The sequence below is a fragment of the Phascolarctos cinereus genome, unplaced genomic scaffold (assembly GCF_003287225.1).
Source record: "Phascolarctos cinereus isolate Bilbo 61053 unplaced genomic scaffold, phaCin_HiC Scaffold_7;HRSCAF=346, whole genome shotgun sequence".
NCBI classification, from domain to species: domain Eukaryota; kingdom Metazoa; phylum Chordata; class Mammalia; order Diprotodontia; family Phascolarctidae; genus Phascolarctos; species Phascolarctos cinereus.
This window is the reverse complement of record NW_027556180.1, coordinates 54,758,390-54,778,095: the sequence shown is the minus strand read 5'-3', so window position 1 is coordinate 54,778,095 and position 19,706 is coordinate 54,758,390. Positions and strand designations below refer to the sequence as shown.

Sequence of the window (19,706 nt, the reverse complement as noted above, 5' to 3'; positions counted from 1 at the left end):
TATATATATTAATATATATATTATATATATACATATATAGCATTGTCCTTGAAGGTGGTAGAAGCCTAGTGGTTTGGATGGTGACTTATGGTCATTCAACTCATTTAATAAACATTTATTAAGTATCTTCTATATCCAGGTGCTGTGCTAAGTGTTGGAGATATAAAAAGAAATAGTCCCTGTGCTTAATAAGCTTGTTAGAAAGAACATGCAGACAAAAAAGCAAATATAGAATATATACAAAGTAAAGATAAGGTAATTTCTGGAGAGAAGAAACCAATGACTTGAGGGTCTGAGGGAAGGCTCATGTGGGAGATGGAACTTGAGCTGAGCCTGGAAGAAAATTTGGGATTCTATAAGGCAAAGGTGAAGACCAAATGTATTCTAGGCATGGGGCAAAAGGCATGGATCCAGAAGGTGGAATGTTATATATGAAAAACAGTAAGGAGATTGGTCTACAGGCTAGATTGAAAAGTGCATGAAAACCAGTAATGTGCCATCAGCAAGGAAAAGATAGGCTTGAATGAAATTGTGGAGGGTTATTAAAATGCAAACAAAAGGGTTTGTGATTTTATCCTGTGGGCAGAAGGGAAAAATACTAGAACTTCTTGAGAAGAAACATGATATAGTTGGACCTTTTGCTTTAGGAATATCAACTTAACAGCTACACCGAGGATGGATTAGAGAAGAGAGAGAGACCTAAAACAAGGAAGACCAACTAGAAAGCTGTCTCAGTAATCCAGATGAAAGGTGATGAGAGATTGGCCTTGGATGACCTTGGGTGGTGACTGTTGAGTATTGAGAAGGGGACAAATGCAAGAGATGATGCAGAGGTAGGATCAATGAGACTTGGCACCTGATTGGGGTGAGTAATCAAGGATAATTCCCAGATAATGAACCTAAGTGACTAGAAAGATGGGAGCAGAATTCTCAACAGAAATGGAGAAGTTAGGAAGATGGCTGGGAGGAAAGATGAGTGAGATAATAGCTGGATTTATATAGTGATTTATGTTTTTTGTATAGTCAATAAGCAATTGGTGATTTGGGGATAAAGTTCAGGGTAGAGATTAGGATTAGATATATAGATCTAGGCATTATCTGGGTAGAGAAGCTAGTTGAACTCAAGAGTATGAGAAGAAAGAAGAAAAAAGGTCTAGAATAGAGCCCTACCATAAACCCACACATGGGAGTAAGACATGGAAGATGATCCAGCAAAGAAGACTGAGAAAGAGTAGACAAATAGCTAAGAGAACCAGGAAAGAGCAGTGTCACAGAAACTGCCAAGGCGGTCAGCAGAGAGAGATCAAGAAAGATGAGGACTGAGAAAAGACCATTGGATTTGGCAATTACGACATCACTGGTAATCTTGAGAGGAGTTTCAGTTGAATGATGAGGTTGCAAGCAAGATGTTGATGGGTTGGGAGGGGAATGGGATTTAAGAAAGTTGAAGCAATCAGGAGAGACATCTCTTCCCCCTCACCCCATCCCCGCCAAATTTGGCTGTAAAAATGAGGGACATAGGACAATAGCTTAAGGGGATGGTAGAATCGAGTGAAGGTTTCTTAAAGGTGGAGGAGAGAATGAAGAGACATTGGGAATGATCATTCAAAAGGATTTGATGGTTAATTCAATATATGGGATGATGAAAAGAGCGAAAATCTGACTTCAAGGTTTCAAGCCAGGATAATTGTGAGAAAGACTATATAGTTATAAAGAAGCCAAGAGGGGGAGTTAATTTTATTGATAATTAGAGATTTTGTGAGTTGGAAGGGATTTCAGTGGCCATCTACTCTAACCCATCTTTTGAGAAGATACTCAAAAAATAGTTGTCCCACCTGTGCTTGAAGACCTCCAAGGAGAGAGAAATGACCTCTCAAGGCAGCCGATTCTATTTTTAGACAGAAAGGAAGTCTTCTTGATCTCAAATCTAAATCGGCCTCTTTGTAACTTCTACCCATGGCTCCTGGTTCTGCTTTATAGGGCCAAGCAAACCAAATCTAAAACCTCTTCTATTTTACAGCTCTTCAAATACTTGGAAACAGCTATTGTGTCTCCTCTGAGACTTCTTTCACCAGGTTAAACTATCCTCATATGACAAGGACTCAAGGCTATTCTCCATCTCGGTTGCCCTCATCTGGACACTCTCCAAGTCATCTATATCCTTAAAAAGAACTGAACACAACACAGCAAATGAGGTCTGATAAGGGTAGAGGAGTATAGTGAGATTATCACCTTATTTCTGGAAGCTATGTCTCTCAGTTTAATTTTTATTTAGCATTAGTTTTAAACTAATTAATTAGTAGTTTAATAAATTAAAACAGCATTAGCTTTTTGGCTGCCACATCACACTACTGACTCATATTGAGATTGCAGTCCAATGAAACTACTAGAACTTTTTCAAAACAACTTCTATCTAACCTTATCTTCCCCATCTTGAACTTGGAAAGTAGATTTTTTTAAACTATCCAATGGTAAAATTTTACATTTACCCCTATTCATTTTTACATCATTAGATTCAGTCCAGTTCTCTAGCCTGCCCTTGTCATTCTAGATCGTGACTGACATCTAGTTTCTTAGTTATCCTTCTCAACTTTGTGTCACCTGCATATTTGATGAGCCTACCCTATTGGTCGTTATCCAAGTCAATCATAACAATGTTAAACAGCACAGGCTCAAACACAATTCCAGGGTACACTGTAGGCAACCTTCTGCAGCACTGACATCCCATCAACCAGCTTTGAATCCATCTGATTATATGATCGTCTAGTCCATGTATATCCATCTTCCTGCCAAGAATAGTATGAGATACATTATTCGAAGCTTTGGTAGGCAAACTATATCCACAGCATTCTCCTCATCCACTGGCATAGTAATCTGATCAAAAAGGGAAATGGGGTTAGTCTGGCCTGATCTATTCTTGATGAAGCCTTCTGACTCTTGGTCTCCTGTTTTACAGATAAGGAAACGGAGATCCAGTATGACCTTAGGTAAGTCATTTAACCTCCCTGTGCCTCACAGTCCCCTCATCTATAAAATGAGGGGGTCAAACTAGATGAGCTCTAACGTCCCTTCCAGGATCTAAATTTATGATTCTTTGATTATAAATACAAAAAGGACAAAGGCTAAGAACTCAGTTTTGGGGACACCCATGAAACCCCACCAAGCTTGACCAGGTACAAGAGGAAGGAACCAGTTTTTTGGGGGTGGGATTGGCGGGGATGAGCCTGGGAGGGAGGGTGGGGGAGAGGAAGGCGAAAAGAAGAGCTTATCAACAAATGCAAAGAAGCAGAGATAAAAAGGCCTGTAGGTATTCAGAGCTATAATCAAAACAACTCAGGATCAACTCTTCTTAAGACTGGAGGGAGGCTAATTTGTATGCACAGCAGAGTTTGTTTACCAAACAGCAAACTGCCCGGAAGAAGGATTTAGGCCAAATTAGGGTCCTGGTGCCAATAGGTTAATAACCTGAAGATTAAGTCCAGGATCAAAGGGCAGACCTTAAGGGGGCAGCAGAGAAGCACATCCAGGGTCTCACAGTCCATATCAACTGTCCTTGTCCTCCTTAAAGTTACAATTTTATTGAGATTCATTTACTTTAGATTCCTTTAACAAAATTGTTTAAATGTTTATTTTTTTTTAAAAGAATGTCACCAGTCTTCTAAAGAAAAGAACTTTCAGAAGACTTTTTTCACCCATAAAAGAAAAATAGTTTTATAGAGATGAAGGAAAAGGGAAAAGCAAGAATGAGAACAGACTTGAGTAAAGAAAAAGAGCAAAAATGGTCACATTTACTGCCCTGGAAGGCCTTGTAAAAGGATTTTTTGAAGGGATGAAACTACTTTGCTTAATAAAAAATACAACAGGAAAATCACCACAGTACAGTAATACAATTACCTACCTCCTGAACAGGAACAGTTGCAATAATATAACCAAGTAAAAAATAATGTAACCAACCAGCAGAGCTCAGATCTCAATTTCGAAGACAGGTGCTCACTTGGTTAAGAAATGGTTCTTGGGCTCCCTTCTGCACAGGCTTTAGAAAGTGATGGGATGTAGGGAAAGTAGTCAAAGGATAGGGCGGAGTCAAAGATGACTGAGGTTTTGTGCTTGGGTGAGACTGCAAGGCTGTGGTGCTACTACCAGAAGAAGGAAAGCTGGACTAATCCTAGGATTTAGGGATGGGTTAAGCTTTAGAGGTTATGTAATCCAACTCCTTCCTTTTACGGATAAGGAAACTGAGACCCCGGGAAATAAAGTGCTTTGCCTAAGGTCCCATGTAAGCAACACAGATAATGTGGAGCCAGTTTTAGAGAGATGATAATGAATTCAGTTTGGACTTACTGAGTTTGAAGTAATGTCAGGACACCTAGGTGGAAAAGAGTAGTAGATGGTCTGTCATTCAGGAAAAAAGAATCAGGAATGGTTATATAGATTTAGGAATCATCCGCATAGGGGTGATACTTGAAATCATGACAATGGATCCTCTCACCAAGGGAGAAAATATAAAGAGAAAAAGCAAGGGGGGCAAAGCCTTGGAGGATACTTCATCTTCCTTTTCTCCTGGGGTGGACATGTGAAATATTAAAATATGGAAAGTGGGTGTAAATAGAATTCCCAATAGATATTCTTCTCAATAAAATAGAAAGTAAGGTCATTTGTGGGTCCAGATGTAAAGTGACTGTTTGCAAAAGCCACTGTGGAAAGTGTGATAAGGTGTTTATCAGAGATGAATAAAAAAAGCATTGAGGTTCATGATGGAAAATGCTACCCATCTAGAGAAAGAACTATGGAATCTGAATGCAGATCAAAGCATAGTATTTTCTCTCTTTTTTTTTCTTTCTCATGGTTTTTCCTTTTGTTCTGATTCTTCTTTCACAACAGGACTGATGTGGACATATGTTTAATATGATTGTGTATATATAGCCTATATCAGATTGCATGCTGTCCTGGGGAGGGAAAAAATTTAGAACTCAAAATCTTATAAAAGTGAATGTTGAAAACTAAAAATAAAAAAGTCAATAAAAAGATTAAAGAATAATTTCTAGCATCACTATCCTATCAGTGCCTAGGCAGACATAAGATGTCCTGAGCCTTCCAGAGCTTGGTGTTGCATTTGGGGGTAGATGGCACACTGGAGTAAGTTTCAGAGCCTGAAAATTTTTAAACTGGGAGGATAATGTAGTGCATATTCAGTAAACTTTTCTGCTCTCATTTGGGTAAGCTCCTTTTCTGCCATTTGTAGGGGACTTCCGGTGGCAGGGGGAGAACATATACAAAAAGAGCTATAAAGGAACATTTGGATTGTGGGAAAAGAGATAGAACCTTGTTCACATAGCCCCTAAAGGGAACCACACCCTCTGAGAAGCTAATGCCAGACACACTGAAATGGAAACAAGTGCCACAATTAGGAGAAACAAGCCCTCAAGGCTTTGCCCTGGCTGATAATAGAGATCACGGCATAGCAAAGCTACATTCACAAAGCACCAAACTTACCCCTTTGTTGACACTGAGTCACGTGAACTGCATAGGCATGGAGAAAGGGTGTGATTCACCACCAGGGAGAAGGGTTGCTTGTTACCCTCCAGAAAGAGGAGGAGATTCCTGATAGTGGAGGAGTTTCTTGAATTTTTGACCAGGTTCAACAAATTTTGTTCTATATTTAATGTCTTGTAAGCCTACGAGTGCTTGCAGATGGGCTGAGGGAGAACAAAACAAGGCATAGCCTGATGTTCCCAGGGTTCCCCTGGGGATGACATCAGCCAAAGTGTTTTTTTTTCTTTTTTAAAATTTTTTAATTTATTTTTTAAACATTCTTTTCAAGTTTTGAGTTCTATATTCTCTCCCTCCCTGACACCCTTCCCCACCCACTGAGAAGGCAAACTGTATCAATTATATATGTGAAATAATGCAAAACGTATTTTCTTATTAGTCACATTGCCAAAAAAAAGCAAAAAATATAAAGAAAGTGAGAAAATTATACTTCAATTTGTACCCAAGAGTTCATCAGTTCTCTCTCTGGATGTGGAGAGCATTTTTTTCATCATGAGTCCTTTGGAATTGTCTCGGATCATTGTATTGATCAGAGTAGCCAAGGCTTTCATGGTTGACCATCATTACAACATTGATGTTACTGTATACAATGATCTCCCAGTTTTTCTCAATTCACTTTGCATCAGTTCATACAGGTCTTGCCATGTTTTTTTTAAACCTTGTCCTTTGTCATTTCTTATAGCACAATAGTATTCCATCACCACCATATGTCACAACTTGTTCATCCATTTCCTCAATTGATGAGCATCCCCTCAATTTCCAATTCTTTGCCACCACAAAAAGAGCTGCTACGAATATTTTTGTACATATGGTCCTTTTCCTTTTTTTGTGTGATCTCTTTGGGATACAGACCTAGTAGTGGTATTGCTGGGTCAGGCAGCAGAACCAGAGTGTTTTGACACAAGTACTCAGGAACCACTTTAAGAATACCTCTAACCAAGGGGAAGCTAGGTGGCACAGTGGATAGAGTGCCAGCCCTGGATTCAGGAGGACCTGAGTTCAAATCTGGCCTCAGACCAAACACTTGACACTCACTAGCACTTACTAGCTATGTGACCCTGGGCAAGTCACTTAACCCCAATTGCCAAAAAAAAAAAAATACCTCTAACCCAAGGAAACTTCAGTATGTATTTGGCTTCCCAAAAAAGGGCCTTCAGCTTTGCTGAAAGTACTCTGTCTAAAGAGACCGTTAGATGTTGAAAATTACTTTCTTACATAAACGGTAGACTATATCCCCAAGCCCACAGTTACAGTCTTTCTGCCTTAAAAATAGTACCCACGTAGCTCGTAATTTCAAAGAAGTCAACCCTCCACAGCTGCACAGTCCATATGACTCACAGTACCAGTGAAAGGCAAGGTCTTGGTTTGCTGGTTCACATCATGGCTCTGTGCCTCATTGCTCCTCCATTCTCTGTCACTCTGGTCTGGCCCCCTGCTTTGATATGCTTCTGGCCCATTGCTGGTTCTGCACTCTCAGACACCAGTTGCTTCCATGGGAGGGGGGGAAATGGGCTGCATGGATTGCAAAGTGTCACAAGTTCACTAATGCCAGTCATGAGGACAGAAAGACAATGGTAAGGATCTTTGCCCCCACCATTTGATCACAACACTGTACAAACAAGTTACTCAGCCTCTCCTTAGCCTCAGACATGGGAGCAAAGACAGGGAGGAGGCCATTATGCACAATGTCCCTCTTACCCATGAGGTCAGTGGGCCACTTTTTTTTTAATTTCCCTTAGTGCCTCCCACTGTGCTATGAATATACTTACTACTCACAGATATTCATTGCATGAATGAGTTCCAAATATAGTGAGGGCTGTGCTCATCTTTGAGTACTTAGTAAATATTTGACTCACTTCTTTACAAACAACCACAAATAATTGTCATGTTCAAATATCATGATTTCCCAGTCTATATTTTTAGCATTGACCTATCAAAAGTTCCCCAATTCTGTATTTTTCCCCATTCCCCCCAAATCCCCTGATATTGAATGAGTCTAATTCATTTTCCCCCCAATCCCTCTTTACACTCAAATTACCCCATCATAGTCTGTCCCCATGGTACTCAGCCAGCACTACTACACCTCAAATTCTTCCTTTCCCTTAACTTTTAATGTATAATGAAGCCCTCCTGGACTCCTCTCTGTTTCCACTTCAGTCAGACAAATTTAATGTTTCCAGGAATATTTCTCCGACCTCCCAACTGTGGTTCTACATGCCATTCCTTCTGCCTCCGTCTTTCAACCAATCTATCATCCTTTCCTTTTTCAAACTGCTCATTTATAACCAGCCACCTTTTTAGACCTAGTCTGGTTTGACTCCAGATTCTCTAAGTAATCCCACTGTGATCTTCACCTTTCCCACTGCCTCAGCTATCTAGCATTTACAGGTACCCAATAATTAAGTATAAATGATATTTATGCTCAGAGATAGCCTCCTGAGGAATGTTCCTTCCCCCTTCCTTCCCCCCTTTGCCCACTGCTGACTTAAGAAAATAGCAACAGGCTGAGGGCTGCCATGGAGTAGGCAAACAAGCTTGCCAGAGAGATGGCAAAAGGTCAGAGAGAGAGCGTAGGGAGGAGAAAAGAATAATAGCTGGTATTTATACAGCACTGTAAGGTTTAAAAAGCAGTTTATACATTTTATTTCACTGGATCCTTACAACAAACCCCTACGCCGGATACTATCTCCCCACTTCACAGATGAGGAAAGCGAGGCTAGAGTGATTAAACAATCATTTATTAAGCACCTAATGTCAGGCATTATGCGAATCCATTTACAAATATTATCTAATTTGATCCTCACAAGGACTCCGGGAAGTAGATGCTTTTATTATCCTGGTTTGAGAAAATTAAAGCAGAGGAAGGAAATAAATTTACTAAGCACCCGCTAAGTGCCACACACAGCACCAAGTGCTTTACAAATATAATCTCATTTAATGCTCACTGCAGCCCCGGAAGTTGGGTAGGATTATTATGATGCCCATTTTACAGATTAAGGAAATTGAGGCAGCCAGCGGTGAAGTGCCTTGCCTAAGCCCACACAGCTGGAGGCATCATTTGAACTCGGGTCTTGCACAGATCTAGGGATTCTCATACGTCCTATTTCACCCCACGGTGTCATCGGATGTGTTCTGATCCCCAGCCCTAGCACACTGCATCTTTTAAGAAGTGACTTAAGGCACTGGGGGCTCAGAAGACCTTGGCTTAAGCTCGGCATCTGGCCCAGGCCCTGCTCACAACCGGGCCTTAGGGATGCGGACCGCTGGTGCCCGGCCGAGGGCGTCGCCTTCAGGGGCGACAGACACCCAGTACCGCACGCTGCATAAGCAGAAGTGCGAGCAGAAGCGCAAGCGCACGCGCCGAGCGAAGGGAGAGGGGGCGGAGCCCGGCCCGCTCTCTGTGACGTCACGTCGAGCCCGAGGCGGAGCCCTCCAATCCCGGGCTGCGGTGCCGCGCCGGGGGGGGCGACGTCAGCGTCCTCAGCGGCGTGGGCGACGTCGGCGTCCGCGGCGGGCTCGGTAGCGAACGGTCCGCCGGCTCTTCCCCGCGGCCGCCTCTGGAGGGAGCTGCAGCCTCTCCCGAGGAGGCTCGGCCCCGCCGCCATAGCTCCCCGCCGCGCTCGCCCCAAGCCTTTTCCCCGCCGGCCGGCCGGGCCCGCCCGCGCCGCCATGGCCGACGTGGAGGACGGAGAGGAGCCGGGCGCGCCGGCCTCGCACTCGGGCAGCTCGGGCTCCAAGGCCGCCGGCGACAAGATGTTCTCCCTCAAGAAGTGGAACGCGGTGGCCATGTGGAGCTGGGACGTGGAGTGCGACACGTGCGCCATCTGCCGGGTCCAGGTGATGGGTAAGCGCTGCCACGCGAGCCCGGGGCTGCCGCGCGGCCTCCGCGGCCCGGCCCGCGCGCGGTGCCCCCCCCCGCCACGCACGCGCGCTCCTCCCCCGCCCCCCGCGGGGGTCCGGCCTCTGTGGTGGGCCTCCCCCGGGCCCTGCGTTCTGAGTGAAACGAGCACAGGCGAGCGAAAACACTCACACGTGTGTCCGCAGGCCCGCCCACCCGGGGCGGCTTGGAGCGGGGAGCGATGCCCTCTCCCCAGCGCGAGCCCCCCATCGCCCGGGGTCCCCACCCTCGAGGGGCTCCCAGGCCAGGTTTAGACCAGCCGGAACGGCCCGGGTGTGGCAGACGGGGAAAATGAGGCTGGTCACAGTGGTGACTTTTGGCCGCCGCCGAGCTGGACCCACTCAGCATCCCACCCGCGTGGGAGAATAATACTGAGCGCCCAGAGGGCAGGACGGAGGGAGAGCCCCCGGCCAGACCCTTCCGAGGCACTTGGAGTCACCAAGCAGTCTTCCTCTGTGTGTACATACGTGCGCGCCTCCATGCATACCTCCATGCATGCCGTGTCCTGACCCAGAGGTGCCCAGGATCGGACATATGATACCGGGCAGACCCGGCTGATCCGGAGGCCGCTCTCCGTAACACTGCACACTAAAGCTGGTAGAGAAAGCGCCGGTGACACGGCTAAAGACTTTGGTCACGCAAGCTTAGCCCCAATAGCATGAGAAGGTAGTTTAGTGGAGGTTAAGGGGAATCCCAGGTGAGTAAAAAAGGCGTTGGTGCTGCCCCAAGTAAATCGATTTCAGCCTTTCAGCGAGGGATGGTCACCTTATCGATCCCAGTTTATCACGGCAGTTACGTGGTCCGCATTGTGGTGGTACCGTTTTAAGGAGGAAGCATACCAAATGAAGTCTAGTTTTTGCTTTTGCTGAAAATTGTTTTAGGTTTTTTAAACTTCGGTTAATGTTTATCATACTTAGAATAAAAGAATCATAGAATGTTTATAATTAATGAAGCAGTTTAATAGAGTCTTATGTGCAAGTTTGTCTTTTGGGATCTAAAAGTGGAAGGGGAAAGATGATCTAGTTTACTTTTTATAGATCAGAAGACTGAAGCCCAGACAGGTGAAGTTATTTGCTCTCAAACCTCCTTGGAAGAATACTATTTAAATACGAATTATGATAAAGAATGGAGCACTTAAAAATCATTTTCTAAATATCTTAAATTTTGGGTTTTTTTAAATTATGAGGTAAAGAAAAATTCATGCTAAAAAAATAAAACTTTATACTTTGGAAACTAAAATAAGAGCTTTAGAGTCATTGGAGGAGGGGAAGCAAATTTTAGGCAAGATTTTCTGCCTAAGGGATGAGATTTTTAAGCATATTTGATTTTCAGTATCCTGTGTCTTTTGTTCTTTCAAGATTCGAAATACATATATTTTAATTTTTTTAAATCATTTTCTGTAGAATTGCATTAGAACTTAATGTTGATTCTTTTCATGTTAGGTATATAGTTTAATTTTCCCTCTGACATGAGAAATACAATCTCAAGCTTTAAATTTGGGTGCTGTTTTTTAGTTGAGAGGGAAAAAGCCTTTATTTTATTTAAAAGATTTCTAGTGTTACTTTTCTTACATAGAGCTGTAAAAGAACTTACTGTGAATGAGCAAAAGTTCTGGTTTTTAAAAACAAACATTTCAGTTTGTAGGTTAGACGTTGTTTTCATTTATGGCATATCTTTAATATGAAAGCCGACTTCCCTAAATTTTATGTTTTGTTTAAAAGTAGAAACATTTTCAACTTCCATTCTGCATTTTGAAGGGTTAGTGTTCAGAAAGTCATTTCTTTCTTTACCAAGTTTATTAATTCAAACACTAAATAGAAATGCAGAAACCTATAATGGCAGATGATATTATAAACAAAAATACTTGAAAGGAGGTGTCAAGTGCATACAGAATTCAAATGGCTGTAATTCTGTCATCTTAGTTTTAACATTTATTCCACAGTTACCGCATTGATGATAGAGATTTAGAGCAGTTAGGTTTTTTCCAGTCCAGAAGTATTCTGAAATGCATATTACATATAAACTTGTATTTTATTTATGGGCTGCTAAAATCTAGTGAATAGTCAGTCAGGTAACAATAGTGAGAGGTTCATTTTTAAACAAACCACTTCTGTCCTAAATTACTAATTAATAATCTTAAGATTATTACAGATTTACAGACAAAGTGAATGACAGTAATAATACCTTAAGTATAAAGAAGTAAATAATATCCTACTTAGGCATGTATGAGCATCATGAAAGCTCAGGCAGATTTTATGGTAAAAAGATAAAAGTAGGATTTTATGCTTTTGTCAAATATTAGATCTCTTTCAGAGTTTTGATACTGAATCTAAACCAAGTGTTTGGGAGGAAAGTACAGATGTTTGTGGCCTTAATGAAGAAAATTTTTTGTTCAAGTTCAATATCCTATAGAATGCATTGCTCATTTGAATAAAATGTGCATTGACTAGACTGGGCCATAGTTCTTGAATGATTCATTCTAGTAATCAATAATTTTTTGTGATATCCTTGCCCCAAAATTTGTCTGTCTCCCAGTCAGCTGGTTTCCGTTCGATCTTTTCTGCTGCTAATTAGGAAGGTGACGCAGTTACCAAAGGAGATGGTCAGGAAGAAGAGGCATGCTATCTATGCTACTGGAGTACAGGGATGAACCAGCAAGGGAGTGCTCCTAAGGTTCCTTTTAGGATTTCTGTACAAAGTAATGATGTTTGAGGGGAACGTGGCTGAGAATAGTGGAGGCGATACGTTATGTGCTACAGTCAAGAGGAGGAGTAGAGTGATAAGGAATATGAGAAGGCAACTGGTGGGTGCCATAGGCTTTCAGGTGTACCAAGAATTTTAGATGTGGCCTAGTGAAGAGAATATCAGACTGGGTTAGAATACCAGCTGTATGACCCTGGACATGCGAGTCATTTACCTCCTTGTTCCTAGTTTCTTTGTGCAAAATCAGAGGTGAGCTTGGGAAGAGGTAGGGAATTAATTTGCTTCATCTTTCTTAAATTTCATGAGGCTATGATTTCTGTCTACCTAGAATAGGCCAAACATTTTAAATTTACTTTTCTTTATGAAAGAGCAAAAGCATAATGAGTGGCTCTCTTCAGCAAAGTATATCTTAAAGGAAAAAAAATCTATAGCATGTCATTACTCTTTGTAGAACAACTAATAAAAGCATTGAGAAGGAAAATAAATGTGAATTATAGTATATTTCATTTTACAGAAACATGTTTTCTACCTTCAGCATTAAAAACTATTCTACTACTTTTGTCTTCCTTTTAGCTTATTTTCTGGTAACTATATTCAAAATCTTTGTTTTAAATGAAGTACAATGGAGAAATTTTTATATTATAATAAGTGTAACCTGTCACTTGAAATTTAGATGGTATATATATCTCTTATATTTAATGGACCTTCCTAGACTCTTTTTATTTCACAGTGGCTTTTTAAAAGCCAAAACACTGGGCACAGGAACAAATGAAAATGAGAGTCAGCTAAGTGTCATAGTAGACAGAGCCCTGGATCTCAGTTCACATGCTGCCTCAGAGATGACTCTGAGAAACTCTGGGCAAGTTACTTGACCTGTCTCATCTGTAAAATGGTGACAGAGTAATAAAGTTGTCGTGAGAATCAAATGAGGTATGAAGTGCTTTGCAAACCTTAAACTCTCTGTAAATGCTAGTTTTGTTGTTGTTATATGGTACTTAGGTGAGGAAACTTTCCCTGATTACCAAAAAAATTCTGTTTCAAAAACATAGATTTCAAAAATTATTTTCTTGATATTTGAAACTACAGAAATCATGTACTTTTCCATCATGTACATTTAAGTCAAATATTATTAAGCACCTGCTCTTTCCTGTCTGTGTGCTAAATGACATAGAAAGGATTGTAGATTTAGAAGGTGGAAAGGACCTTTGAGTCCCTGTCTCTCTAACCCTTGAAGTGAAGATACTGAGAAGAGAGAAGCAAAGGGACTGCAGGTCACACAGGTAGCAAGTGACAGAAAGTATTTGAAACCATGTTTTCTGACTTCAGATCCAGAAGACATAGCATCCTGGCCCTTGAACATCTTACTGACCTAGTGCAGAGATAAAATGTGAATGGTCTCTGGAGTAAATTTAAATCATAGGAGTTCATTCTAGTCAAGGAAAATTAGTGGACACTCTGAGCCTTGTGCTTAGCCTACAAGGAGTTGTAGGATTGGTTTCCTGTAGCAGAGGAGGGAAACTGAGCCTAGTGTGATGGTGAGAGAAAAGGAGACCTGCTTGTTGTTGGGAACATTAGGAGACAGGGTTGGTCAGGGAGACACGGCCTGAAATGAAATGCCTGTCTAATTTTAGAGCTGGAGAGACCTTAGAAAACTAATCCACTCCCTTTTACAAATCAGGACACTGAAGCCTAGAAAGGTCAAGGATTAAAGGTCAGACTGCTATAGTTCAAGGGAGAACCTGGTTCTGCTAGCACCTACTCCAGTGCTTTTTCCTCTTGGTGGCCCTCTTGTTATTAATCTTTTTAACAGAGGCAGCTAGATAGCCCAGTGGATAGTGTGCTGGACCTAGAGGCAGGAACACGTGAGTTCAAATGCAGTCTCAGAGACTTACTGGGTGACCCTGGGCAAGTCATTTAACTCCTGTCTGCCTCAGTTTCCTCACCTGTAAAATGGGGGTGATAATAATAGCACCTACCTCCCAGGGTTGTTGCAAGGGAAAAAATGAGGTAATATTTGTGAAGCACTTTTTAATCCTTAAAGCACTATATAAATGCTAGCAATTATAATTATTGTTATCAAAATAATTGTTGTTATTAACAGCTGTTTACTCAAAGGTAACCTAATATATCTGTGATAGTAGGTAGGCACCCTTAACTTCAAATCTTTGTACACATTAGGCTCTCGTTAAATGGGGCATACTGGGAATCCTTCCACAGCCAGGGAGCTAGTTAATTTCCAAGGTGCCCAGAATGCTTAATACCTCCCTCTCTCTGTTTTCCTGTTCCCAAGGTTTTCTACTTTGAAAAATAACTTCAGTTTTTACAAGTTATTCATAGTTAGGTGATTACTTACATTTCAAATAGGTAAGCCATGGAAGGACAACAACATGGCATAGTCCAATGGGGAAGTGTTAGATTTGCAGTCAGAGGATTGCTATCTATGTGACCTTAGATGTCAGTGGACCTGAGTAAAATGTGTGAGTTCAGCTAGAAAGACCACTAATAACTCTTCAGTCCTACATCTCTGCTGCTATATCTATCTAGTGAAGAGAAAAAAATTTTAAAAGAAAGAAAAATCCTGATATTCATGAATGAAATAGTAAGTAAAGACTAGAAGCATTCAAATAAGTGTATTTTACATGTTTTCTGAATCACCATATGCAAAAAACTAAAAAGTGACTAAGAATAAGAAAGACTCCTACACCAAAGAATGAATAAATTAATCACGTGTGCTTGTGGAAAAAATCAGAGGGTTTGGGAAAAGAGTAAACAGATTGTGAATGATTTCTTTAAAAGGATTATGTTTCAAAAATAAATTACTCCTTATGTTGGTGTTTATGGATGTGCTCTCAGATGTTATTTAAACTTTAACTTGTTGAAATTTTTTTGGCATACTTTTCCCACGGGTCATATATATGTATATATGTATGTATGTATGTGTATATGTGTGAGTGTGTGTGTGTGTGTGTGTGTGTGTACACACACACACACTCAGTCAGGGATCTTTTAATCTGAGTCTGTAAAAATGCAAGGTGGGGTGGGATGTTCAGTACACTTTCTGAAACTGCTCCTGGTCATAACTGATAAATACTGTACTTTAAATTTGTACTTTAAATGTTCATCTTAAAATGTTTAAATCCAGATGAAAAATTGGATATTAAATGTTTTGTCTTCGTTATTAAGCTGTAGGGCTTTTATTTGTCTTTGAAGTATAAGGGTTTTTAAAATTGCATTCTGGGCATCAGATTGAGAATTGCTGTTTGTTTGCTTTTAGATGCCTGTCTTAGATGTCAAGCTGAAAACAAACAAGAAGACTGTGTTGGTATGTTGTAATTTTGTTCTTAGTTTTTCAACTGAATCTTTTTTCTCAGTGGGAATGTTTGCAATTAAGATGAAATTTATCAATATACAACAGTATACTGTAAAGCAATGATCTATTATTAATGTAAAATCATATGTATTCAAAAGTACTTACTATGATCTGCTTTGTTATAGCCACAAAGAATTACTATATTAGAAGTGGAAATTGTTGGCATCTTAGTATAAGTAGGAAGTAGTTATGTCTTCTACCAAGAAAGTTATAAAAGAGAAAATTGTTAAAACATCATTTAACTTTATAGTAGAATTTTTACTAAGTTTTGATTAGCTTTTTCAGAAATCTTTTATGGTTTTATTATTTGATCGCATTGTTTTGCTTTAGTGGTATTTGTGCATACACATACATTTGATCTTAGCTTGGAGAGGCCTAAAAGGGATAATATTAGATATTCTTTCTGGATTAACTCTTAAATATAAGTAATGACATAATGTTAGTACAAGTATCTTAACCTAAATATTTAAGTATTTTTAAACATTTTATATATATATCAGCTTTAAAAATGCTCTTTTAGCACATTTATGGTGCAAAATATTTTACAATATTTAAGAAATAAAAGGTTGACTTTTCCATAAGTCATAACTCTTATTATGAGTCTTAGTGTGGTATCCTTGGTATCATTTCCCCCACCTCCACTCTTAATTTTGGCTCTAAAAGATACCATTTTTCTGTTCTTTCTCAATCCCCCACATTTAATTCCTGGGATTCTTTACCTTTGGTCTTTGCTTTACTTGACTGCATGCTAACACAGTCTGGAAACACCTTACGTTACCAGCCTTATTCATGTTATTTATATACTCTGTGCCCCCAGCCAGACTGAACTACTTACTGCTCCTAGAACTTCTTCCCTACCATGTTTAATATTTAAAATACCTTTGGCTTGCTGCTGCTTATTGTGTTTGTTCAGCCCTTAATTAATGTTTGTTGAATGAATGCCCTTCCTAGCCGCTCTGTTTTGTATTCCTGTTGTCCTTTAAATTGCAACCCAAATGCCACCTCCTCCATGAAACCTTCTCTGATTATCTCTCTCCCCTTCAACCTTTTCTCTTTTATCTTTTATGTTACTATGGTGAACTGAGAAACCATACCTAAAATATGCTTCCCCCTAAAAAAAATACACAAACTGATACTGAAAGCATCCCGGGAGGCCTAGGACCTGACAGTATACTCTGCATGTTATAGGTGTTCAGTACATTTTTTATTGACTTGATAAATGCCATTTTGACACACACAAAAAAGGGCTGAGAATATGGGTGATTGGCATAGTCCCATCACTAATGGAAAGAGAACTGTTTGCATGCTGTGCTGATGGCTGGTCACTAGGATCATCTTTCAGTATTAAACAACACTAAGAAAGGAAAGGATTAAAATTATATATATTATCATTTTAATTAGGAGTCATGTGGAAACTTCCAGCAAAATATAACATAAGACATTTCTAAAATCAAGACATAATTGGAAGGACTTTAGGACAGTCAGGAAAATGAGTGCTTTTAACAAAGTTGCCTTTTTAAGAGATCAGAGCATCTTGACAATTATATATTGATAGAAAAACTTCATTTAAAATTAATTTTTCCTTGAAAGAATCCATATAGTTACAATTTCTAAAAACTGAAAACTTTTTGGGGCAGCTGTGTGGCAGAGTGGATAGAGCACTGGCCCTGAAGTCAGGAGGACCCGAGTTCAAATCCGGCCTCAGACCAAACACTTGACACTTACTAGCTGTGTGACCCTGGGCAAGTCACTTAACCCCAATTGCCAAAAAAAATAAAAACCTGAAATTTTTCTGTAAGCAATATAATTTAAATTTAGTATTAATTAATATAGTATTACTATGTGTTGAGTAAAATGATAGGAGCTCCCGACATACATAGGCTTTGGCATTTATAAAGCATCATCTGCCCGTGTTTATTTAGCATATTTTGGGCATAGTCATCTACCTATGGTATTAGACCTCTATGCTGTTGACCTTTTTCATAACATTTTGAGGGAAATTTTGAAATGCTTATTTCCTTTTCAGATAACAGTACATTCAAGTAATGTGCAGTATCAGTGGCTAGATAAAATGGCTTTAAGTTTGAGTTCAGTAATTTAAGTTGAAAAATGCATTAAGTATATTTTTGTTTTTCTTTCAGTGGTCTGGGGAGAGTGTAACCATTCCTTCCATAATTGCTGCATGTCCCTGTGGGTGAAACAGAACAATCGATGCCCTCTGTGCCAGCAGGACTGGGTGGTCCAGAGAATAGGCAAATGAAAGCCCAGGGCATCATTGAGTGCCATGGCCTGAGGCCCTGGGTGTGTCGAGTAAGGGGTAAAGCCCTCCAAAGATGGCGTCACTTCACTTGTCTTTCCTTGATAAAAGGAATGAGTCGGACACTCGATGAAGTTAGGGTGCGGCATTTGGTCCCCTTTCTTTTTAGACCTTCTCTACAAGTAAGAACAGTGTGTTACAGATGACAGTCTTTTCTCTTTCTTTGGTGTGAATTGTAGATTCTGCTTAGAAATGCCATGTTAGAGAAAGTAGCTTCAATGTGAATGACTTTCCTAATCTAATTAAAGTCTAGGATAAAGGAAATCAGGAGAGTGAGTTCCATTCAGACAGGAGGGTTTTGCATGTTCATAGCTAATCATTAAAAATTATTGACATGAATGAAAGAGCATTCAAATCTGATCTGTGTAAGGTATGGTTTGATACTAATGGTATTTTTTCCCTGAAAATAACTGATTTCAGTTAGCTAGGACTTTGGCTTCTTTTTTAACCTTTTGTTAAAAACAAGATAAAAAAATTTTTGGCTAACTACTAGTGACCAGGACAACCGAAAATCATATTTCTCTCTTTCTGAGAAATTGAATCTTGATCGTCTTATAAGGCTGTATCTTTGATTCTTAAGTGAAATCTATACCCAGAACTCTATAAAGCTCTATAAAGTCATTGGGTTATGGACGCATAAGTGTTTCTAGATCACACTTTGATTTTTACTATGTTATATTGCTTTAATGGTGATTTATATTGAATACCTACAAGGAAAAGATGTTTAATTCACTTCTTAGATCTTTAATGAAAAAATTACAATCACATAACACTATTTGATATATGATTAAGGATTCTATTAAATTGTTTAATTACTTGAACTATGCCATAATAAATATTAAAGTAATGTGATTTATTTTGTGAATGTTTATATTTATTTTAGAAAACCATGCATATGGTCATTTTAACTGAAATCAAAGTTTTAAAATATATTATTTGAATGCTTGCTACCATTAAAGTAGGTACTGCCCATAGCTTAACCTAAACTTGTTTACGTTTGGGGAAGATGTTTTATGGAACTTGATGAACAGCCTGGAGAAATTTGGGATGTTAGACAATTTCAGAGTAGTTAAAGAATTCTCCATTTGGAAATTAACTGTCTTTTTTTTCCCCCCTTTGGTGAGGCAGTCAGGGTTAAGTGACTTGCCCAGGGTCACAGAGCTAATACATGTCAAGTTACTGTCTTTTCTAACCTAAGTACCAAAATACCAATTGACTGTGAGTGCTCAAGAATAAATATATATGCGCGTGTATGTGTATACGTACATATGTGTGCATATACATGCATATATACATACATACATATGTGTGTATGTGTGTGTATCTTAAAATTTCAAAGAAAAAAACAACTATTTATTTCTCTGTATTCAGAAGTCAGCAGTCCAAAAAGGAATAGAAAACCTGAAGGATTTTGAGTAATAAAAAATTTTTTAAATTAACTACTATGGGTTTTTTTTTGATGTATTGACTTCATTTTATCAATCAAGAGTTTATCAGATTTCTCTATAAACAGGCTGCTTTATTATAGAGTTGCTTTCTATGATTCCTGTAGGCCTATCTATTTGATACACAAGCCTGTCCGAGCATCACAGTATAGCAGAAAGAGCCCAAACTGGAGGCAGAGAGCCTATTTTTGTATCCTGGCCCTGGTTACTTATCCATCTCCTGTGAGGCCCCAGACAAGTCTTTCATCTCTCTGCAAAGTAAGGAGTTTGATTTGAATGAACCTTGTAAGGTCCCTTCCAGCTCAAAATGCTACAATCCTGTCCTTTGGCAGTACTTAACAATTTGGATGTTTTTAACCATTGCAAAATAAACTTTTAGCAGTTTTTGCAGATTTTTCTAGAGGGTTGAATATCCTTAAAATG

General features: G+C 39.7%; 1 protein-coding gene across 2 annotated transcripts; it reads left to right on the top strand.

Moving 5' to 3' along the window:
• Nucleotides 1-9,052: 9,052 nt before the first annotated feature.
• On the top strand, nucleotides 9,053-19,277 carry RNF7 (ring finger protein 7). Of its 2 annotated transcripts, none has more exons than XM_020970970.2 (3): nucleotides 9,053-9,387; nucleotides 15,426-15,473; nucleotides 17,663-17,783. In XM_020970970.2, exons 1-3 carry the CDS (start codon nucleotides 9,220-9,222, stop codon nucleotides 17,717-17,719), a joined length of 273 nt encoding a protein of 90 aa, XP_020826629.1. In that variant the 5' UTR covers nucleotides 9,053-9,219; the 3' UTR covers nucleotides 17,720-17,783. The 2 variants fall into 2 exon arrangements, with proteins under 2 accessions (XP_020826629.1, XP_020826628.1); XM_020970969.2 differs by having other exon boundaries at nucleotides 9,059-9,394; nucleotides 17,663-19,277.
• Nucleotides 19,278-19,706: the final 429 nt, after the last annotated feature.

Excerpts from the sequence above, each read along its gene's own strand:
- RNF7 (XM_020970969.2), top strand. The coding sequence starts at position 9,220 with ATGGCCGACGTGGAGGACGGAGAGGAGCCGGGCGCGCCGGCCTCGCAC. Across the intron at positions 9,395-15,425 it reads CTGCCGGGTCCAGGTGATGG|ATGCCTGTCTTAGATGTCAA; the intron begins GTAAGCGCTGCC and ends GTTTGCTTTTAG. Across the intron at positions 15,474-17,662 it reads CAAACAAGAAGACTGTGTTG|TGGTCTGGGGAGAGTGTAAC; the intron begins GTATGTTGTAAT and ends TTTTTCTTTCAG.